Genomic DNA, 22,509 nt, shown 5'->3' on the forward strand with positions numbered 1-22,509 from the left:
GAGGGCATGCCGACGCAAAAGACATGGGGGGAGAGAGAGAGAGCACCCGCGTGTGCATGAGCACGGGAGAGACTGGACCCTGGCCCTTTGGTTCCTCTTTTTATGTTTTTTTTTCCTCCCCTTGGGCCTGCCCTATGTAAATCGGGCCAGCCTGGAGTTCTGTTTGTTCTACCTGAGGTCCTCACTCTGGTCCTCGGACCTTCCTTTGCCCAATTTTTGCAGGCTTTTCCCTTCCTTGTCTTCTAGCCACTGCCCTCCTGAACTCCTTTTTCCTATTATAACTACCTAACATGAAAGTTCTGCCCAGAGTTGAAACTTATTCTATCTTCTGTTACTAAAAACTCTTCTTGGGGATGAGATACTGACACATGCAATAGCATGGAGTATCTCAAAAACATGATACTGAACAAAAGAAACGAGGCACAAAAAAGCACATTGTCATTCTATTTATGTGGAACTCTAGAAAAGCCAGATCTACTCTATGGTGACACAGCGTTGATCAATGTTTGCCTGAGGCCAGGGATGGAGGCAAGATAGACTGGGCAGACTGGTGGGAAAGTTCTTTTTTCTTTGGTTGCGCCACATGGCTGGCTGGATCTTAAGTTTCCAGACCAGGGATCAAAACTGTGCCCCCTGCAGTGGAAAAGCCAGGGATGTCCAAAAGTTCTGTGTTTTGATGGTGCTGGCAGGTATTCAGGTACACACATTTGTCAAGCCTTATCAAACTGTACACTTAGAACAAGTGTGTACTTCATCATTTGTAAACTATACCTCAAGAGAATTTGTTTTAGACAATTGGGGGAAAAGTCCTTGCAACTATTTCTACAAGGTGAGGAAAGGTCTTTTCAGACACTCAGACTTGTCTTTAGATCTTGTAAAAATAATCTTTAACTTCTAAAATATTTGTTATTTTAATTAGTTGTTATACTTGATAATTCTTGTCCTGGTACTGACACTAAAATAGTAATTGATATTTCTAGTGACATCCCTGTATTCCTAAAATACACACACACTCTAAGGACGAAAACTGGCAGTTCCTTCTTCTCTATATATGTATGAATGTGTAATGAAACCCATGACTCTGCAATTCCTTGTTTGAACATGAGTTTGAATGTCTTTGAGAGGTAGTATAACAGAGTGACTAAGAGCATAAACCTCTTACCAGATTCAGATTCTACCTCTGTTCCTTACTTAACTTTTCTGTGCCTCAGTCACTCTAATTCTAACATGAGAATAATTGCAGTTGTTGGAGAAGTGAAATGAGTTAATTCATGGAAAACACCCAGGTAAGTACCTGGCATGATAGTCAGGCTAGTTATGCTGGAGTAACTAACAACAATCTCAGTTGTTTGAAATAGTAATAAGCATTTTTTTTGCTTTTTTATATATTTATTCAATTAGAAATTGCCAGGTTTATGGTGCACATTTCTCAAATAAAATTAGATTATAATAATTAGCATGATTCCAAATATGCTAATTTATAGGTAAAGTAATGCCAAAGTTAAATTTGAGACATATCATGAGAAGAAACTGGAAAAAAGTTTGAATTTATAAAAACACAAAATTACTCCTTAATTTTGCTGCAGGTTTTCGTCTGATCTTGGAGAGTCACTACTTCCATTTGTCTTTGTGTTCCCATCTATAAAACTGTGGTCATTATACTTGACACTGCCTTTCTTAAGAGGGTGTTATGAGGATGAATACAGTAATACGCTGTGGTAGAAACAATAAAGGTTTATATCTCACTCATGCCACACATCCATCAGAGGTTGGAAGAGAGGCATTTATCATCCTAAGTCACTCAGGAACTTAGGCTGATGGAAGTTCCATTTGGACACATGCTTCCAAGATCACAAGGCAGGAATAAGGGATGTGGCAGGTCAGGCACTGGCTCTTAAATTTTCTGTTATCTAAATCTCCTTGGGGGGAATTCCCTGGCAGCCATTAATGGTTCAGACTCCATGCTTCCACTGCAGGGGGCATGGGTTCGCTCCTTGGTCTGGAAACTAAGATCCTACATGCCACAGCAAAAAAAAAAAAAAAAAAAAAAAAAAATCAATCAATCAATCAATAAAGCTCATTTGGCAAAAAGAGTCATATGGTCACACCTAACTTCCAAGGGGCATGGATCAAGTGTCTAGAAAAGGGCAACACCAGAAAAATGTTTGGTGAAAAACACTAAAGATTACCAGGTTAACTATTACAATTCAACTTTAAAGTAAGTATAGGAGAACTCAATGAGGAGGTAACATTTAAGCCAAGACCTGGATCACTGAGAAGAAACTATGAGAACATTGCATGCAAAGTCCATAAAGCAGGAATGGGCTTGAAGCATTTGAGGAACAGGAAGATGACTCATGTTCAGAAAATGGTGAATAAGAGTGAGAGGTGGCACGGCTGGGACACACAGGTTCTTCAGGGCCATGGTAAGGAGTCTGAATTTTACTCCAAGGTGTACTGGGAAGTCACTGGAGGATTTTAACCAGGTAACAAGGTGTAATTTTTATAAAGACCCTTCATTCTGCTTGCTCCGAGGGATGAGCAAGCATGGAGGAAGGGAAATCAGTTAAGAAGCAACAGTCCAAGTGAGAGATGCCTGTGGTCTGGACCAGCAAAGCAGCAATAGAGGTGGAAAGGAGCAAACAAGGTCAAGATCAGTTTTGGAAGTAGAGCTGATGGTTGGGTTGTGGAGGGTGAAGGGAAGGAAGGAATCGAGAATGACTCCTAGGTTTCTGGCCTGAGAAGCTGAGTGGCTCTTGGGATGTAGATTTCTTCTGGAGTAGAAGCTGGTGGTAGTAAGTTTTCTGAATCAAGAGTTTTTATTTGTCCATATTAATAATGAGGTGCTTTTGATGTTTCAGGGTTGATACCACGTGGTTATGGTTGTTGTTCAGTTGCCAAGTCATGTCTCGTTGTTTTTAGATCCCATGAACTACAGCCCGCCAGGCTTCTGTCCGTGAGATTTGCCAGGCAAGAGTACTGGAGGGGGTTGCCATTCCCTTCTTCAGGGGATCTTTGTGACCCAGGGATTGAACCCGAGTCTCCTGCATTGGCAGGCGGGTTCCTTACCACTGAACCACCAGGGAAGCTGATCATGGAGGTAGTACTTCAGTATATGAATTTGGAGATCTGTGGAGTGCAAAACACTAGAGATATGAACTTGGGGACTGTATAAGTGTTCTACTGCTGCATAACAAGAAACCCACAAATCTAGCAGCTTACAACAACAAACATTTATTTTCTCATGGTTTCTGTTGGTTAGGAAATTGGGGGTGGCTTAGTTTGGTAATAATGGTTTGGGGTCTCATAAAGTTGTGGTCAAGATGTCAGCTGGAATGGAAGTCAACTGAAAGCTTAATGAGGGCTGGAGAATGGGCTGCCACACAGCTGTTGGCAGGAGGCTTCCATTTCTCACCCTGTGCCACTTCTATAGGCTTCTTGAGAACATGGCAGCTAGCTTCCCCTGAAGCATGCGATCCAAGAAACACCAATAGGCAGAAATTACACAATGACCTTGTCCTGGAAGCAACATACCATCAATTCTGCCATTGTTCATCTCACATAGACCAACCCTCATATGATATGAGAAGAGATTATAAAGAGATACAAGTTTCAAAAGATTCTCTTGGCATATACTGTACTAAGTCATGGAAATGGATGAGTTAATTTGGTGTGGTGAGGATATAGAACAGAGAACCCTGAGACACTCCCAACATCTGAAGATGGGACAAAAGAGAGGGAGCCAGAAGACAAGGCAGAGAAATGGCCAGTGAGGTTGGAGGAAAATGAAGAGGATGTAGCTTCATGGAAGCGAAGGCACTTCTCCTTGAACACCCAAGCCAAAGGTTACCCAGAGTAAGACTGCAAGGGAATTTGGATCTAAGAACGCAGAATTGATGATGATGATAAGTACTGGGTTGGCCAAAAGCTTCATTCAAGCTTTTTGGAAAGATGTTACAGAAACGTTTTGGCCAGCCTCAATAGTTTCCATGGAGTGTTAATCCTGTTTGGAGTACAGTGGGAGTAAACGGGATGGAAGAATCTGGTGACCCAGAACATAGAAAATTCTGATAAACTGTACTGTGGAGGGGAACTTGGGATGAGAGACTATGCTTCATGATGGATGATTCTGGGATGTGTTGGAATACTTCACAATAGTGATTTAATGGACTTCCCTGGTTGTCAGGCAGTAAAGAGTCTGTCTGCAATGAAGATTCCCTGGAGAAGGAAATGGCAACGCACTCAAGTAGTCTTGCCTGGGAAATTCCATGACAGAGGAGCCTGGCGGGCTACAGCCCATGGGGTCATAAGAGTTGGACACGACTAAGCGACAAATATTGGACACTGCATTTAGTGGTTCAATACTAGGGCAAATAGTGTCCATGCCAGAGGAGGGTTCACTGCGAGAACAAGTCCTTTCCTGATGGGAGTTTTGTCACTGTTTCTTCAGGCCATTCTACTTTATTGACAGCAATTTAACACACTATTTTGTTTGGAAGTACCAGACTTTCCAGAACAAGATGCACCAGCAATGCTAAGGTGTGAGCTGATACACTGGGGTATGAGTTCACAAAATAGATACAACCTCTGTTTAAGGTACTGGCACAGGTTGGTACCCTACAGACACAGGCATTGGAATAAATTCTATTACATATACCTTATGGAAAAGAAAACAGGGTGTGTGTATACATATGTATGTATAAAGTGAAGTGAAAGTTGCTCAGTCGTGTCCGACTCTTTGCGACCCCGTGGACTGTGCAGTCCATGGAATTCTCCAGGGTAAAATACTGGAGTGGGTAGCCTTTCCCTTCACCAGGGGATCTTCCCAACCCAAGGTTTGAACCCAGGTCTCCTGCATGGCAGGCGGATTCTTTACCAGCTGAGCCACAAGGGAAGCCCATGTATAATGATGAGAGTGCATTCTCAATTACTGAGGTTATTCTGTGTAAGGAATGATCCTGCATTATCACCAGGTATTAAAAAGCATGAACTATCTGCTTGCAATTGTACTTATCTGTAACTTCTGGCCTCGTTTCTCCTCCACAACCCATATACACCCAGTGACAGTGTACCAAGCGGTCATCTCTGGCCCCGCACCTGGGCATCAGGGTAGCGGGTAAGCAGGCTGGCACACTGAGTAGCAGGGACACCCCTGGAAGCCTCCTGACATAGCAACAACTTTGCAGGGGCCATGGAGGTGCACTGGAGGGGGATACAGTGCTGACCAGCGCCCTGCATACCCTGTCTTGGAAGGTGGCTCCACTCCGCAGTTACAGGGGGCAGGGGATGAAGTGCTGCTTCTGATTTACTATCTAGGAGGGTGGGATGGGGGGCAGACTGGGGTGCTGTCAGGCCTTCCACTTGGCCTTTGTCAATACTCCAAGGCAGTTCCAATATCCCCCCTCATTTAGTTCACCATCATTGTGATCAAGATTGGAGGAACCTTCCCAGCAATGTCATAGGATTGAGTCCAGATCTCCTTTCCAGAACATTATGCCCTGATCCCAGACCAGGAGCCTCACCCTCTCTCAATAAACCCTCCCTATCTAGCTTTACCTCCACACTTTGGTCTCACAGACTTAACTCTGTTCTTTCACACGCTCGCCCTTTCTGTCAGGACACATGCAGTGGCTCCTGCAATGCTCCACGATTGAGCTCTTTGCTCACAGCGGTGCTTGTACTTCCCTGCGCATCCTGTGCCAAGACCTGACCCAGTTATTGGTCTGGGCCAGAGGGGAGGAGGCTTGCGATCTAGAGGAGGACGTCCTGTGAGGCAGCCTCCTCAGGTGAGATCCTTTTTCTTAAACCAAGTTGTTTGTGTATTTGTCTGCTCTGGGTCTTAGTTGTAGCATGCGGGATCTAGTTCCCTGACCAGGGATGGAACTCTGTTCTCCCACACTGGGAGCGTGGAGTCTTGGCCACTGGACCAGCAGGGAAGTCCCCTCAGGTGAGATCGTCATCTGTGGTTTCTGTCAAGAGGGGGCTACTCTCCAGGCAGGTAGGGCTTCTTTAACTGGTTAGAGGATTCAGGTAAAGCTGGGGTTCAAGAGGTTCAGGTTCAACCACCCAAAGGTCCACATCTCACGTCTCAGCTCTCAGTCCTTCCCTATGAGCCTCATAGGACTCACATCATAAGCTCTGGCGGCTTATGGTTCAATGCCGGGCCCAGTTTTCAGTGCAGTCTTCCTACAACTACAGGAGATGAAGGTCTCTGTCAACAGTGCCAAGTAGGCCTTGAGGCTTCACTGGGCCCTCAATTGCTACTTGGCTGGAGATAGCCTGTCATTCTTTTTCTTGAAGTGTCTCTGGGAACTTAGCAAACCCAGTCAGCTTAAAATTACAGTCCTTAAAATTAACCTTACTCACATTTCATTCCAGTTCTATGGCCTGGCCTATTATTTCCCCTTCCACCTGTAGCTTATCTCAATTCATAACAGGTAATCTTAGTGATTCCAGTGTTAGGGCACCTCAGGAGCTACGCCCTCCACTCACTGGAGTGACAGCAGGGCCCTTGTTGCTGAATGACTGCAAAGGTTGTCTAGTTCCAGAATCCTGTTCCAAGGGCTGACTTCCCAGAGCCACTTCCAGTTGGGTTTTCTTGAAAGCAGAGCTGAAGACAAAGGCCTATTGTTACTATTATTATTTTGGCCACCCTATGAAGCATGTAGAATCTCAGTTCTTCAACTAGGGATGGAACCCACACCCTGTGTAGTGGAAGGGCTGAGTCTTCCCCACTGGACCAGCAGAGAAGCCCCAGGACAAAGGCCGATTCCATGGAGGCACTGATTTGGAAAATGTGCCCTGAAGTATGGTAGCAGGAAGAGGACAACAGAGAAGAACGAAAAGGTAATATCAAAGTGCATAAACAAGGTCACACCTTGATCGTACATAATGTCTCCCAGATTTCCATCCTATTGCAGGAAAGGCTGAAACACTTATGCAATGGTTCCTATCTCTCTTTGAATGGTGATGTCTCTAGATTATTAACAATGATTTCACTTCTACTTCTCAGCTTTATTAAAGAGGCAGAATTGAGCTATTCAGAGCCAGTAGGTGGTGAGCCTGTTTTCAGGGGTTTCAGTTCAGTTCAGTCGCTCAGTTGTGTCCGACTCTTTGTGACCCCATGGACCACAGCTTCCAGGCCTTCCTGTCCATCACCAACTGCTGGAGATTACCAAAACTCATGTCCATTGGGTTGGTGATGCCATCCAGCCATCTCACCCTCTGTCATCCCCTTCTCCTCCTGCCTTCAATCTTTCCCAGCATCAGGGTCTTTTCAAATGAGTCCACATCAGGTGGCCAAAGTACTGGAGTTTCAGCTTCAACATCAGTCCTTCCAATGAACACTCAGGACGGATCTCCTTTAAGATGGACTGGTTAGATCTCCTTGGAGTCCAAGGGACTATCAAGAGTCTTCTCCAACATCACAGTTCAAAAACATCAATTCTTCGGCGCTCAGCTTTCTTTATAGTCCAACTCTCACATCCATACACGATTACTGGAAGAACCATAGCCTTGACTAGACAGACCTTTGTTGGCAAAGTAATGTCTCTATTTTTTCATATGCTGTCTAGGTTCATCAATACATTCCTTCCAAGGAGTAAGCGTCTTTTAATTTTCATGGCTGCAGTCGCCATCTGCATCTCCAAGTCAGTTCTGATTTGGAGCCCAGAGAAATAAAGTCAGCCACTGTTTAGACTGTTTCCCCATCTGTTCACCATGAAGTGATGGGACTGGATGCCATGATATTAGTTTTCTGAATGTTAAGCTTTAAGCCAACTTTTTCACTCTCCTCTTTTACTTTCATTAAGAGGCTCTTTAGTTCTTCTTAACTTCCTGCCATAAGGGTGGTGTCATCTGCATATCTGAGGTTACTGCTATTTCTTATGGCAGTCTTGATTCCAGCTCGTGCTTCATCCAGCCCAGCATTTCTCATGATGTACTCTGCATATAAGTTAAATAAGCAGGGTGACAACATGCAGCCTTGATGTACTCCTTTTCCTATTTGGAACCAGCCTGTTGTTCCATGTCCAGTTCTAACTGTTGCTTCCTGACCTGCATACAGGTTTCTCAAGAGGCAGGTCAGATGGTCTGATAGTCCCATCTCTTTCAGAGTTTTCCAGTTTGTTGTGATCCACACAGTCAAAGGCTTTGGCATAGTCAATAAAGCAGAAATAAGATGTTTTTCTGGAATCTCTTGCTTTTTCGAGGATCCAGCGGATGTTGGCAATTTGATCTCTGGTCCTCTATGCCTTTTCTAAAACCTGGTTGAACATGTGGAAGTTCACAGTTCATGTATTTCTGAGGCATTGCTTGGAAAATTTTGAGCATTACTTTACTGGTGTGTGAGATGAGTGCAATTGTGCGGTAGTTTGAGCATTCTTTGGCATTGCCTTTCTTTGGGACTGGAATGAAAACTGACCTTTTCCAGTCCTGAGCCCACTGCTCAGTTTCTGAAAATTGCTGGCATACTGAGTGCAGCGCTTTCACAGCATCATCTTTTAGGATGTGAAATAGCTCAACTGGAATTTCATCACCTCCACTAGCTTTGTTCGTAGTGATGCTTCCTAAGGCCCACTTGACTTCATGTTCCAGGATGTCGGCTCTAGGTGAGTGATCACATGGATTGGTCACTGGTAATTGCGTTTTCAGGGAACTCAGCTTGGACTGAAATCAGAGGTTACCAAAGAGGGTGGGACATGGGCCACCAGAGGCATCTGCTATACCATGTGATCAACTGCTCACATGAGGACCTTAGAAGGGCTCTAGCTAGTGAGGTGCCCAACAGCGTAAGCTTTGAGCTTCAGGCTTTAATCTGCCTTTGTGGAGGAACTCACATTTGTCCTGGAGGGAATGGCTGAGGCAGTGAGCTCTCCACACAGGGTGTATCCTCCTTCCCTGGTTCCCCGCTACTTGGAGTTCCAGCGTCTCTCTCAGGCACATCCTGCCTGCTCCTCTGGCTCTCCAGTATTCTATGCGTGAACTGAAAGGCAACTGGGGAGCACCAGTCTTGCCGTGGGCTTCACTGGGATCTTGCTGAGATTTAAGGCTGGTTCTCTTGTCAGTTGTCTTGTTAGATAAACTAGAGTGAGGGAGAAAACCTGGAGTTAGCAATTTGTAGACAGGAAGCAATGCCGGGAGGGGAGGTGGGGAGAGGCGGCCTTAGTTACCTGTCAAGGAAGAACCCCTCCCTCACGGCCATTTCAGATTTTTCAATAGTTCACCGGAGAGCCGATGAATTAGCCATCTGCTGGCCAATGCAGGCAAGTCCTCTGACAGATCTTTAAAGGAAAGGTTTGGGGACTTCCCTGGTGGTCTGGTGGCTAAGACTTCATGCTCCCAATGCAGGGGGTGTGGGTTTGATCCCCAGTAAAGGACGAAGATCCCACATGCCACAACTAAGGCCTGGCACAAAGAAACAAACAAATAAATATGAAAATATAAGTAAGTAGAGGACAGTTTCAGAAGAAAAGCAGGAATTACAGAGCAGTGTCCATGAGAGACAGAACTCAGCAATTTCCCTGCATTTGTTAGCTTGGTCTCCCCTTTCTCCGTGTGTAGACGCATCCTTAGGATAGAAAGAGTCTGTGTGCCCACCTTTGCAAGCAGCAAAGAGAAAGCTGGTTTCATTCCCACCAGGGTTGGTGGCTGTGGGGGAGAAGATTCTCCCAAGGGGGAAGTGGGTGGTGGCAGCAACTGAGGAAGAGAAAAGGGGACACAGAAGTGGAGAGGTTCCAGAAGAAAAGCTACAGAATGGTGGGCGATCCCTGACAACAGTCAGGGTGTGGTTTTAGAATAGCTTTCAGGCTGAAAAACTGGGGGAGGAGAGCTCAATTCAGAAAAATTGGGAGGATGGGGATTTCCCTGGCAGTTCTGTGGTTAAGACTCTGCAGGGGGGAGTCTTAATGCAGGGGGCACAGGTTCGATCCTAGGTTGGGGAACTAAGATACCACATGCAACCAGGTGCAACCTAAAAAAAAAAAAAAGGAGTGGGTGGGGAAGATAGAGAAGAACAGAGCTTGAATCTGGTAAAAGAGCAAATTTGGAGTAAATGGGGATGATGAAAATTAGAGGAGATGTTAGGCTGGGAGGAATCTCAGAAGTCTTGGGGAAGAGAAAATGAAAAGAACCTAGAACATGATCCAGTAAATGAGTCACCACGGGTAATGGAAAGGTAGATAAAGTCAAGGTGGTCACAGAACAAAGGCCCAGGATGGGAAGGCCATTGATAGGGACAGGAGGTACGATGGAGAGGGGAACCGAGCCAAGGACCAAACTGCTCAGTGAATCTGAGGCCTGTGCATAGGCGGAGGGAATGAACCAGAGGCCAAGAGATGTGAAGATAAAGGTATCTGGGAAAAAAAGAGAATTCCTTCATGATCTCGTGGTTGAGACTCTGCCATTTCACTGTTGAGGGCCTCGGTTCCTTCCCTAGTTGGGGTTCTAAGATTCTACAAGCCACATGGTGTGGCTAAAAAACAGACAAAACTCTGAAATGATCCCTGAAGAATGAGAGTGATGGGGAAGAGGGAAGAGTTAACCAGTCAGGATGGAAGGGCTTCCAGACAGAGGGAAGGTCCTAAGCCAGGGCCCAGAAGCCAGCAGGAGCATGGTGTGTTCTGGAACTCAGAGCCAGGGATCAGGGGAACCAGTCAGACCACAACAGACTATACTAAGGGGTCTGCATTTATTCTCAAGGAGATGGTGACCTGCTCATTCATCCTCTTTGTCCCCTCTACTCATAACATAGGGTGATTAGGGCTAATCTTGGGATCTGTTATCCACCTGCCCTCCATTCTTTGGTGACCTCATCCATTCTCACTGCTGGCAACTCCCAAAATTTAATCTCCAGATTCAGCTTATGCATGGCTGCAAAATGAAGGGGGAAGGAAACTGGCCAATGGACTTCACCCTTCAGGGTCTGGTTGTCAGAGTCACGTGTTCATAAACTAAGTTTCCTCTGACCATAACAAACATTAGAAAATCAACTTTCAATTAATTAAGTATATACAGGTTGACTCTGAAATGGAAAATCAATTTATTAATTTATAGAAACAGATCAACCTTTACTTATTTGTGCCCATTTGTGAGCTTCAAAACGGTTATTGGTTTCTTTCTTGGTAGTGCTAATGGGAAAGGATCTGCCTGCCAAAGCAGGAGATGCCAAGAGACAAGGGTTTGATCTCTGGCTGAGGAAAACAGGCTTGCATGAAAATGGCAACCCAGTCCAGTATTCTTGTCTGGGAAATCCCATGGATGAGGAGCCTGGTGGGCTACAGCCCATGGGGTCACAAGAGTCGGACATGACTGAGAGACAAACATTGGACATTGGATTTAGTGACTCAATAGCAAGGCAAAAATAGTCTCCATGCCAGAGGAGGGCTCACTGTGGGAACAAGTCCTTGCCTGATGGGGAGTTTTGTCACTGTTTTTTCAGGGCATTCTGCTTTATTGACAGCCTTTTAGCACACTATTTTGTTTGGAAGCACCAGACTTTCCAGAACAAGATGCACCAGCAATGCTAAGGTGTAGCTGATACACTGGGGTGTGAGTTCACAAAATGATGTAACCTCTGTTTAAGGTACTGGCACAGGTTTGTACCCTACAGACACAGGCATTGGAATAAATTCTATTACAAATACCTTCCGGAAAAGAAAACAGGGTGTGTATGTGTATACATATGTATGTATAATGATAAAGTGAAGTGAAAGTTGCTCAGTTGTGTCCGACTCTTTGCAACCGCATGGACTCTACAGTCCATGGAATTCTCCAGGGTAAAATACTGCAGTGGGTAGCCTTTCCCTTTGCAAGGGGATCTTCCCAACCCAGGGATTGATCCCAGGTCTCCTGCATTGCAGGCGGATTCTTTACTAGCTGAGCCACAAGGGAAGCCCATGTATAATGATGAGAGTGCATTCTCAATTACTGAGGCTATTCTGTGTAAGAAATTATCCTGCATTATGACTAGGGATCAACAAGCATGAATTATCTGCTTGCAATTGTACTTATCTGTAACTTCTGGCCTCGTTTCTCCTCCACAACCCATATACACCCAGTGACAATGTACCAAGCGGTCATCTCTGGCCCCACACCTGGGCATCAGGGTAGCGGGTAAGCAGGCTGGCACAGTGAGTAGCAGGCACACCCCTGGAAGGCTCCTGACACTGAACCCACTAACGCGAACTTTGCAGGGGCCGTGGAGGGGCACTGGAGGGGGATATAGTGCTGACCAGTGCCCTGCACACCCTGTCTAGGAAGGTGGCTCCACTCCGCAGTTCCAGTGGGGTGAAGTACTGCTTCTGGTTTCCTATCTAGGTGGGTAGGATGGGGGGTGGATTGGGAGCCTCCAGGGCTTCCACTTTGTCTTCGTTAATACTCCAAGGCAGTTCCAACACCCCTCATTTAGTTCACCGCCATTGTGATCAAGATTGGAGGAACCTTCCCAGCAATGTCATAGGATTGAGTCCAGATCTTTCCAGAATGTTATGTCCTGATCCCAGACCAGTAGCCTCACCCTCTCTCAATAAACCCTCCCTATCTAGCTTTACCTCCACACTTTGGTCTCACAGACTTAACTCTGCTCTTTCACACGCTCGCCCTTTCTATCAGGACACATGCGGTGGCTCCTGCAATGCTCCACGATTGAGCTCTTTGCTCACAGCGGTGCTTGTACTTCCCTGCGCATCCTGTGCCAAGACCTGACCCAGTTATTGGTCTGGGCCAGAGGGGAGGAGGCTTGCGATCTAGAGGAGGACGTCCTGTGAGGCAGCCTCCTCAGGTGAGATCCTTTTTCTTAAACTAAGTTGTTTGTGTATTTGTCTGCTCTGGGTCTTAGTTGTAGCATGCGGGATCTAGTTCCCTGACCAGGGATGGAACTCTGTTCTCCCACACTGGGAGCGTGGAGTCTTGGCCACTGGACCAGCAGGGAAGTCCCCTCAGGTGAGATCTTCACCTGTGGTTTCTGTCAAGGGGAGGCCACTCTCCAGGCAGGTAGGGCTTCTTTAACTGGTTAGAGGATTCAGGTAAAGCTGGGGTTCAAGAGGTTCAGGTTCAACCACCCAAAGGTCCACATCTCACGTCTCAGCTCTCAGTCCTTCCCTATGAGCCTCATAGGACTCACATCATAAGCTCTGGCGGCTTATGGTTCAATGCCGGGCCCAGTTTTCAGTGCAGTCTTCCTACAACTACAGGAGATGAAGGTCTCTGTCAACAGTGCCAAGTAGGCCTTGTGGCTTCACTGGGCCCTGGATTGCTAGTTGGCTGGAGACAGCCTGTCATTCTTTTTCTTAAAGTGTCTCTGGGAACTTAGCAAACCCAGTCAGCTTAAAATTACAGTCCTTAAAATTAACCTTACTCACATTTCATTCCAGTTCTATGGCCTGGCCTATTATTTCCCCTTCCACCTGTAGCTTATCTCAATTCATAACAGGTAATCTTAGTGATTCCAGTGTTAGGGCACCTCAGGAGCTACGCCCTCCACTCACTGGAGTGACGGCAGGGCCCTTGTTGCTGAATGACTGCACAGGTTGTCTTGTTCCAGAATCCTGTTCTAAGGGCTCACTTCCCAGAGCCACTTCCAAAGAGGAAAAGTTAAAATTTCACAAAACCTCCTTTGTGCCTCTAGAACTCAGCTTGCCCCTTGCAAAGTCTAGATCACATTGGTCACATAGTCTCAAAAATGGGGACTTGCAATACTAGGAACTGGACCTTATCTCACTCACCCTTGTCCTGCCATTTGCAATCACCCAGAAGGCGATGGCACCCCCATTCCAGTACTCTTGCCTCGAAAATCCCATGGATGGAGGAGCCTGGTGGGCTGCAGTCCATGGGGTCATGTACAGTCGGACATGACTGAGTGACTTCACTCACTTTTCACTTTAATGCATTGGAGAAGGAAATGGCAACCCACCCCAGTGTTCTTGCCCGGAGAATCCCAGGGACGGCGGAGCCTGGTGGGCTGCCATCTATGGGGTCGAACAGAGTCAGACACGACTGAAGCGACTTAGCAGCAGCAGTAGCAGCAGCCCCTGTAAACCTGCTTAATCAAGCCTGTCCAGGTCAGGCATCCCTCTTCCCATCTTGACCACTGCTCCTGCACACCGAAACCCCTTAGTTTAAACCAGCCTGTTAACATCTAGTGTTGCCCACTACAGTCTGTCTATAAACACCCTGTAATCCCTTTGTTCGGGGCTCAGAGCTTGGAGTGTTAACTACTCTGGGCCTGCTGACATAAAAAACCTGAGTTCTCCAAACCTCTGAGTGTGGTGCTTGGTTTCTTGAGTACTGGTTTCTGCAACATTTCTGGAGGCCCCAGCAAGACTCCAACCACGCCAGCCCGTTGAGCTGCCAGACTGGTGGCTCTGCCGCGCTGGAGCGAAGGAACCCCGAGATGAAGGAGGAGGCGTGCCACCTGATGGTATTCCGGGTTCTCTTTCAGACCGGCATTCCGATTCTTCATTTGGCCGAGCCCCAGCTGGACTCATTGGAGGGACGGACCAACTCGCCAGGAATGGCCACAGGATAAGGTAAGGCTCTGGGGTCAGTCCCCAGGCAGGAACCTATCCCAAGGAGCAGAAGAGGAGACTGAGCACCTCTATGGGCTCCCAGGAAGGGAGCATCAACTAGGGAGATCTGGGGACTTGGGAGGAAGGGAGGCATCATGAATGATAAACTTCTCGGGGCTCCCAAGAAGGGAGCAACAGTAAAGGAACCCTGGGGACTCAGGAGAAGGGAGGAATCATGAATGATAACCTCCTTGGGGCTCCCAGGAAGGGAGCAAGGAAACCTAGGGGACTCAGGAGAAGGAGGGCATTGTGATAGCCTCTGAATGATTTTGAGTGTGTGATTGCTGATTGAATGGAGTGAGAGAAATTTTCTGGAAACTACAAAGCCAATTCTTTTTGCATATACAATAAAAACAACTAACTTGTTAAAAGGCCCGCCCAGGGAAAAGCTTGAAATTAACCCTTTCCGTGGCCTTGAAATACGCAGCCAGCTTTGTCTGAGACCTTAGCCTTGGGAAAATTAGAACTTCAAGCAAAGAAAAAAAAGGGGGGGGTGTCAAAGAGATATTTTAAATCTCAGACAGAAAACTATAAGATCTCTGTCAATCTGTCTGTCTGGATTTATGTATGTCTCAGTTTATGTCTTTTTTCTGATAATATTGTTGAAGTTGTAAATGAGTGCTAATTTAATTGGCTTAAAGAAAAGTGTTTATGAATCAAACAATACAATACAAACAATACAAGAAAAATTAACTAAATAAATTTCAGATTCATATGAACTGGAAAATATTCAATATTAAATACCTAGTATTAATGTTTGTTTAATTATCTAATAAGAAAGTAGGATGTATGTTTTTAATAAAGAAGATGTAAAAAATAAAATTGCATTTTATAAAGGGAAAAGAAAGTAGGTCTGACTTACAGGTGGCTGTTATAGAAAGTGATTAAAAAGTTTCTGGAAGATGGAACCTGAAAAAAAAGTTTTGTGCGTGGTTAGGACTAAGTTTAAAATAAATTTAGTTAAGTTTACCTAAATGAGTTTGAAGTAAGCTAGTACAAAAATTTAAATTCGGCCTTTCTCTCTAAGAGGACATACTTTCTTCAGATGTTGAACTGCTTTTAAAAATAGATTTAAGGTTTTTTTTTAACCTCTTAATTGATCTGTTCTATATTTACCTTTGAAATCTTTTGTTAACTTTGCCTACAGTGTTAATGCCCTCACAATGAGTTCTCCAAAAAAGAAAAAATTACTTTAGTAAACAAAATAAATATTATTTAAGATTATGGTACATGTAGACAAAGCTCATTCTGCTTCTACAAAAAATAATCCCTTATGGTTAGACTTTTGCTATCTTGATGTCCTTAAAACATGGCGATAGTCTGCTCTTAGTTCTCTAAAAAAGAAAACATTACGTTTCACTAAATATTAAGTTCTAGTTTTGTTAATTAAAGTCTGTGCTTACTAAGACTCACTTCTGAGATAGTTCCTTGTTATGTTATATTGCTAAAAGGTTTAATTATTAAAAAGGACACTCTTAAGATGGTTTCTAAAGCTTATCTCAGTAACCAGTCTTTGGATAAAGCTCAGATGCTCCATGAGGTACAGGAGATTAACACCTGGCTATAATCATTTAACTCAGACAGATGACCTGGGGAATACCAGGCTGTATACAATGAAAGTTCTTGACCTAAATTCTTGCTTGTGACCTTACTAATAACTGCTAGCTATATTATTTTCTATGTAGCTTGTTTCAGAAGATTATTTCTTACGTTACCAAAGGTGTGACTGAGCCTGTGATAAAATGCTGATATGCAGTTCCATATGAGATCAATAATTGTAATAATGTAACTCTAGATGTGGGAAGAAGCAACAAGAGGAAATATCTTCCTGGACCAAGAGGCTAGTAAGACAGGTATGGTCCAGAGAATTTGCTACTTACAAGGCCTGGCCTAGTGACAACACATTGAGTGGCCTGTCAGTGGAATCTTTGTTAGACCTGGGAGTGAGCCTTCCCAGCACCGTGGGACACAATGACCTGAAGTGCCCCAAAACATGGTCACATATGTGGCTATGAAGGGGCCCTACTGACTGGAAGCTGGCCCTTGCCAGCTGCCTCTACAAAGAGTAAATCATGACTACTATAAGATGTTGACTGTCAATACCCCCTTGAAAGGCCTTCAGGGTGGAGACAAAAAATAAGGCACTCTGTGCTCTGGGAAAACCCAGAAAAACAGGCCTTCAGATAGATGTTTTCAGATAAAATTTTTATGAGTCCGAATTCTTGCATCTTCTCATACCTAGAGAAACACTAATGTCTTGAACCAATGTCTGGACCTGGTTCTCCTAGCTAGCGCCTCAGCAGCATTCCTACTTCTATTAATCTTCGAGCCGTGTATCTTTAAATTTCTTGTTAAGTTTGTTTCTCCAAGTAGTAGTAATACGACAAGAATATTCCCCGGCCAACGCCCAGACAATGCTAGAACAACCTGCCTTATTCTGTGGACTCTCTATGGCCTCTGTAAAGGCACCCCAAGGTCCTCAGGCTATTCTCCCTTTGAGATCTTATACGGGAGACCACCCCCAGTGATAAAAAAGCTCAAGGGAGATCACCAACAACTAGCTGACCTGGAGATGTCCCAACACCTCCAGGCCCTGGGAAAGTCTTCCGCCATATTGTCTGAGAAACCTGAGAAAGGACACCCATTCCACTGGGCAACTGGGTTCATCCCTATCAGCCAGGAAATGAGTTATAGGTGTCATCCCTTGGATCCACCACACCAGAGTCAAGAAGGCAGCGGCTTCCTGTAATGAGGACACCTGGAAAGCAGTTCGGGACCCCAAAAACCCCCTCAAGATCTGGTTCCAAAAACAGCGACCCTCACCCTCGAAGGACGCTGACCCCTGCTCTAGTCACTCCGGGAGCTGACTAGTCAATGCACGGCAGAAGCTTGAGGATTCTTCAGCCTTGCTCTAGCCACGCTCCAGCAGCTGGCAGCAGCTGGGAGGTCAATGCACAGCTGAAGCCTGAGGATCCAGCTATCAAAATATCAATGGATTTTCATTGTCAACCCTAGACTGTATCCCTGATTGCTATTATTTCTGTGTTCTTCACTAAAAGACTAGCTTTAGTTGCACCCCAGGACTGGGATTTGGGTCAGAAGCCGAAGTTAGCTGTCTATTATCTCACTGTAGTGGGAAGCCTCATTCTTATTAAAAGTCTCTTATGATCAATTCTCCCTACTAACTAAACTGCTCCACAGTATAGCTGACCCCCCCTTCATGATAGGCTCAGTTGCTATAGCTGTGACAACTCAAAGATGGGGAGAAAACCTTTTGCTAGTGTTCAGTTATCTGTTAGGTGCAGGCTGCTTTGCAGCCTTCTGGTGTCCCTTGCTGTAACAGACGGTGCTGCCCCCATCAAGGCCTTTTCTTTGTTTGTGGGACAGATGCTTATGTCTACCTGTCAATTAGATGGGTATCTGCACCTTAGCTTACCTCACTCTCCAGATGAACACTGTCCCTAACAGCCAGACTCTCACCGTACCTCTGGCAGCACATACATGGTCAAAAACAGCCATCCAGCTTATTGGTCTGGGAATCACGGCTGCGCTAGGTATGGGAATAGGAGGAATTGCTTCATCAACCACCTTTTACCATACACTATTCAAAGACTTCACAGACGACATTGAGAGAGTGGCCAGATCTTCAGTGGCATTCAGTTCAGTTCATCAGTGGCATTACAGAAGCAACTAGATTCCCTGGCTGAGGTGGTTTTACAAAACAGGAGAAGGCTAGACCTACCTAACTGACAGCTGAAAAGGGAAGACTCTGCCTCTTCTTGAATGAAGACTGCTGCTTTTATGTAAACCAATCAGAAATAGACGGGGACAAGGCCCAACAGCGAAGGGAACAAATCATAAAAAGGAGAGCAAAACTAGCTAATTCCTGGGGTAATTGGAGTAATGTCTGGAGCAGGGCGTCGTGACTTCTCCCTTTAACAGGTCCTCTCTTCATGCTCTTTGCGGCGCTCTTGTTTGGCCCTTGTATTCTCAGTGCTATTACCCAGTTCATAACCTCTCAGACTGAATCCATAAAGTTACAAATGGTAACAGTTCAATATAGCCCCCTAAACGATGGGGAGCTCTGAGTGTCCTACCAAAAATATGAGATGACGCTTTCTACAACGAGTGATAGAAAGAAGCATCAAGAGGGGGGAATGAAGAGGAAAAGTTAAAATTTTACATCACGTCCTTCTCCTTCTGCCTCTGTAACTCAGCTTACTCCTTGCAAAGTCTAGATCACGTAGGTCACATAGTCTCAGAAAGTGGGGACTTGCAATACTAGGAACTGGAGTTTATCTCACTCACTCTTGTCTTGATCTTTGCATTTGCCCAGGCCCTGCAAACCTGCTTAATCATGCCTGTCCAGGGCAGGCATCCCCCTTCCCATCTGGATCACTGTTTCTGCACACGCGAAACCCCTTACTTTTAACCAGTCTACTAAGAGTTAGTGTTGCCCACTACAGTCTGTCTAAAAAAACTCTGTAATCCTTTTGTTCAGGGCTCAGAGCTTGGAGTGTTACTCCTCTGGGCCTGCTGGCGTAATAAACCTGAGTTCTCCAACTCTCCGGTGTGGTCCTTGGTTTCTCGAGTAATGGTTTCTGCAACACTTCCAGTTGGTTTTTTGAAAGCAGAGCTGAAGACAAAGGCCTATTATTATTATTATTATGGCCACCGTGTGAAGCATGTAGAATCTTAGTTCTTCAACCAGGGATGGAACCCACACCCTGTGTAGTGGAAGGGCTGAGACTTCCTCACTGGACCAGCAGAGAAGCCCCAAGGCAAAGGTTTATTCCACACAGGCACTGATTTGGAAAATGTTCCCAGATATGGTAGCAGGAAGAGGAAGACAGAAAAGAATGAAAAGCTAATATCAAAGTGCATAATCAAGGTCACACCTTGATCGTACATAATGTCCCCATTGCAGGAAAGGCTGAAACACTTATGCAATGGTTCCTATCTCTCTTTGAATGATGATGTCTCTAGATTATTAACACTAATTTCACCTCCACTTCTCAGCTCTATTGAAGAAGCAGAATTGAGCCATTCAGAGCCTGCAGGCAGAGAGCCTTTGTTTTCAGGGGACTGGTCATTGCTAATTGCGTTTTCAGGGAACTCAGCTTGGACAGAAATTAGAGGCTGCCAAAGGGGATGGGAAACGGGGCTCCAGAGGCATCTGTTATAACGTGTGATCAACTGCTCCCATGCCCCTGAGGACCTTAGAAGGGGCTCTAGTTAGTCAGGTGCCCAATGGCTTAAGCTTTGAGCTTCAGGCTTTAATCTGCCTTTCTGAAGGAACTCACGTTTGTCCTGGAGGGAATGGCTGAGGCAGTAGCTCTCCACACAGGGTGTATCCTCCTTCCCTGGTCCCCCGTTACTTGGAGTTCCAACGTCTCTCTCAGGCACATCCTGCCTGCTCCTCTGGCTCTCCAGTATTCCAAGCGTGAAGTGAAAGGCAACTGGGGAGCACCAGTCCTGCTGTGGGCTTCACTGGGATCTTGCTGAGATTGAAAGCGGTTCACACATCAGTTGTCTTGTTAGATAAACTAGAGTGAGGGGGAAAAGCCTGGAGTTAGCAATTTATAGATAGGAAGCAATGCCCTGGGAGGCGGGTGGGGAAGGGGCCTTCGTTACTGTCAAGGAAGAATCCCTCCTTCCCTCAAGACCATTTCAGAGTTTTCAACAGTTCACCAGAGAAAAGATGAATTAGCCATCTGCTGGCCAATGCAGGCAAATCCTTTGACAGATCTTTAAAGGAAAGGTTTCAGGACTTCCTTGGTGGTCTGGTGGCTAAGACTTCATGCTCCCAATGCAGGGGGTGTGGGTTTGATCCCCAGTAAAGGACGAAGATCCCACATGCCACAACTAAGGCCTGGCACAAAGAAACAAACAAATAAATATGAAAAAATAAGTAAGTAGAGGAAAGTTTCAGAAGAAAAGCAGCAACTACAGACCAGAGCCCATGAGAGATGGAACTCAGTAACTTCCCTGTGTTGTTAGCTTGGTCTCCCCTTTCTCCGTGTGTAGACGCATCCTTAGGATAGAAAGAGTCTGTGTGCCCACCTTTGCAAGCAGCAAAGAGGAAGCTGGTTTCATTCCCGCCAGGGTTGGTGGCTGCGGGGGAGAAGATTCTCCCAAGGGGGAAGTGGGTGGTGGCAGCAACTGAGGAAGAGAAAAGGGGACACAGGAGTGGAGAGGTTCCAGAAGAAAAGCTACAGAATGGTGGGCGACCCCTGCAAGAGTCAGGGTGTGGTTTTAGAATAGCTTTCAGCCTGAAAAACTGGGAGAGGAGAGCTAAATTCAGAAAAGTGGCAAGGACAGGGATTTCCCTGGTGGTTCAGTGGTTAAGACTCTGCCTTCCAATGCAGGAGGCACAGGTTCGATCCCTGATTGGGGAACTAACATACCACATGCTGCGAGGTGGGACCAAACATTAAAAAAAAAAAAAAGGAGGATAGAGAAAAACAGAGTGTGGATCTGGTAAAAGAGCAAATTTAGAGTAAATGGGGACAATGAAAATCAGAGGAGATGGTAGGCTGGGAGGAATCTCAGAAGTCTTGGGGAAGAGAAAATGAAAAGAACCTAGAACATGATCCAGTAAATGAGTCACCATGGGCAATGGAAAGGTAAATAAAGTCAGGGTGGTCACAGAACAAAGGCCCAGGATGGGAAGGCCACTGATAGGGACAGGAGGTACGATGGAGAGGGGACCCGAGCCAAGGACCAAATTGCTCAGTGAATATGGGGCCTGTGCATATGCGGAGGGAATGAACCAGAGGCCAAGAGATGTGAAGATAAAGGTATCTGGAAAAAAAGAGAATTCCTTTGTGATCTCACTGTTGAGGGCCTCGGTTCCATCCTTGGTTGAGGAACTAAGATTCTATAAGCCACATGGTGTGGCTAAAAACAGACAAACATAAAAAACAAACCAAAAAAACTCTGAAATGATCCCTGAAGAATGAGAGTGATGGGGAAGAGGGAAGAGTTAACCAGTCAGGGTGGAAGGGCTTCCAGACAGAGGGAAGGTCCTAAGCCAGGGCCCAGAAGCCAGCAGGAGCATGGTGTGTTCTGGAACTCAGAGCCAGGGATCAGGGGACCAGTCAGACCACAACAGACTATACTAAGGGGTCTGCATTTATTCTCAAGGAGATGGTGACCTGCTCATTCATCCTCTTTGTCCCCTCTACTCATAACATAGGGTGATTAGGGCTAATCTTGGGATCTGTTATCCACCTGCCCTCCGTTCTTTGGTGACCTCATCCATTCTCACTGCTGGCAACTCCCAAAATTTCATCTCCAGATTTAGTTTATGCACAGCTGCAAAATAAAGGGGTAAGGAAACTGGCCAAAGGACTTCACCCCTCAAGGTCTGGTTGTTGGGGTCATGCGTACGGAAACCAAGTTTTCTGTGTTCTCTTATGAAACAGTGGAAAATCAACTTTCAACTAAGTATATACATGTTGACTCTCAAATGGAAAATCAATTTATTAATTTATAAAAGCAGATCAACCTTGACTTATTTGTGCCCATTTGTGAGCTTTAAAATGGTTATTGTTTTCTTTCTTGGTGGTGCTAATGGGAAAGAGTCTGCCTGCCAAAGCAGGAGGCGCAAGAGACGAGGGTTGATCCCTGAGTCAGGAATATGCACTTGGATGAATATGGCAACCCACTCCAGTATTCTTGACTTGCAAGTCCCATGGAGAGAGGAGTCTGGCAGGCTATAGCCTGTGGGGTTGGAAAGAGGGCACACGACTGAGCAACAGAGCGCCTGGACACACAGACATACAGAAGCAGATCAACTTATTTGTGCCCACGTGCGAGTTTTAAGAAGATCATTGGTTTCTTTCTTTTTTTAATGTGGACCTTTTTTTTTTTTAATTTTGAAGGATTTATTGAATTTGTTACATTATTGCTTCTGTTTTATGTTTTGGTTTTTGGCCTAGAG

General features: G+C 45.5%; 1 protein-coding gene across 10 annotated transcripts in view; it reads right to left on the reverse strand.

Moving 5' to 3' along the window:
- LOC138985623 (uncharacterized) overlaps positions 1 to 22,509 on the reverse strand; it is a 35,510-nt gene that overhangs the window by 12,188 nt on the left and 813 nt on the right. For 2 of the 10 annotated variants that reach the window (XR_011462663.1, XR_011462667.1), the window contains exons 2-3: positions 19,868 to 20,110; positions 15,427 to 15,473 (exon numbers count right to left, since the gene is read on the reverse strand). Coding sequence is in view for 1 of the 10 variants with exons in the window: in XM_070362850.1 (XP_070218951.1) it covers positions 19,868 to 19,972 (105 nt within the window). In the remaining 9 variants the exon portion in view is untranslated. Of the gene's footprint in view, positions 1 to 3,218; positions 9,083 to 9,170; positions 9,406 to 14,253; positions 14,559 to 15,426; positions 15,474 to 19,867; positions 20,111 to 22,509 lie in introns of those variants that run through there. The other 8 variants (XR_011462661.1, XR_011462665.1, XR_011462660.1 and 5 more) reach the window with 8 other exon arrangements.

The sequence above is a fragment of the Bos mutus genome, chromosome 25 (genome assembly GCF_027580195.1).
Source record: "Bos mutus isolate GX-2022 chromosome 25, NWIPB_WYAK_1.1, whole genome shotgun sequence".
Lineage (NCBI taxonomy): Eukaryota > Metazoa > Chordata > Mammalia > Artiodactyla > Bovidae > Bos > Bos mutus.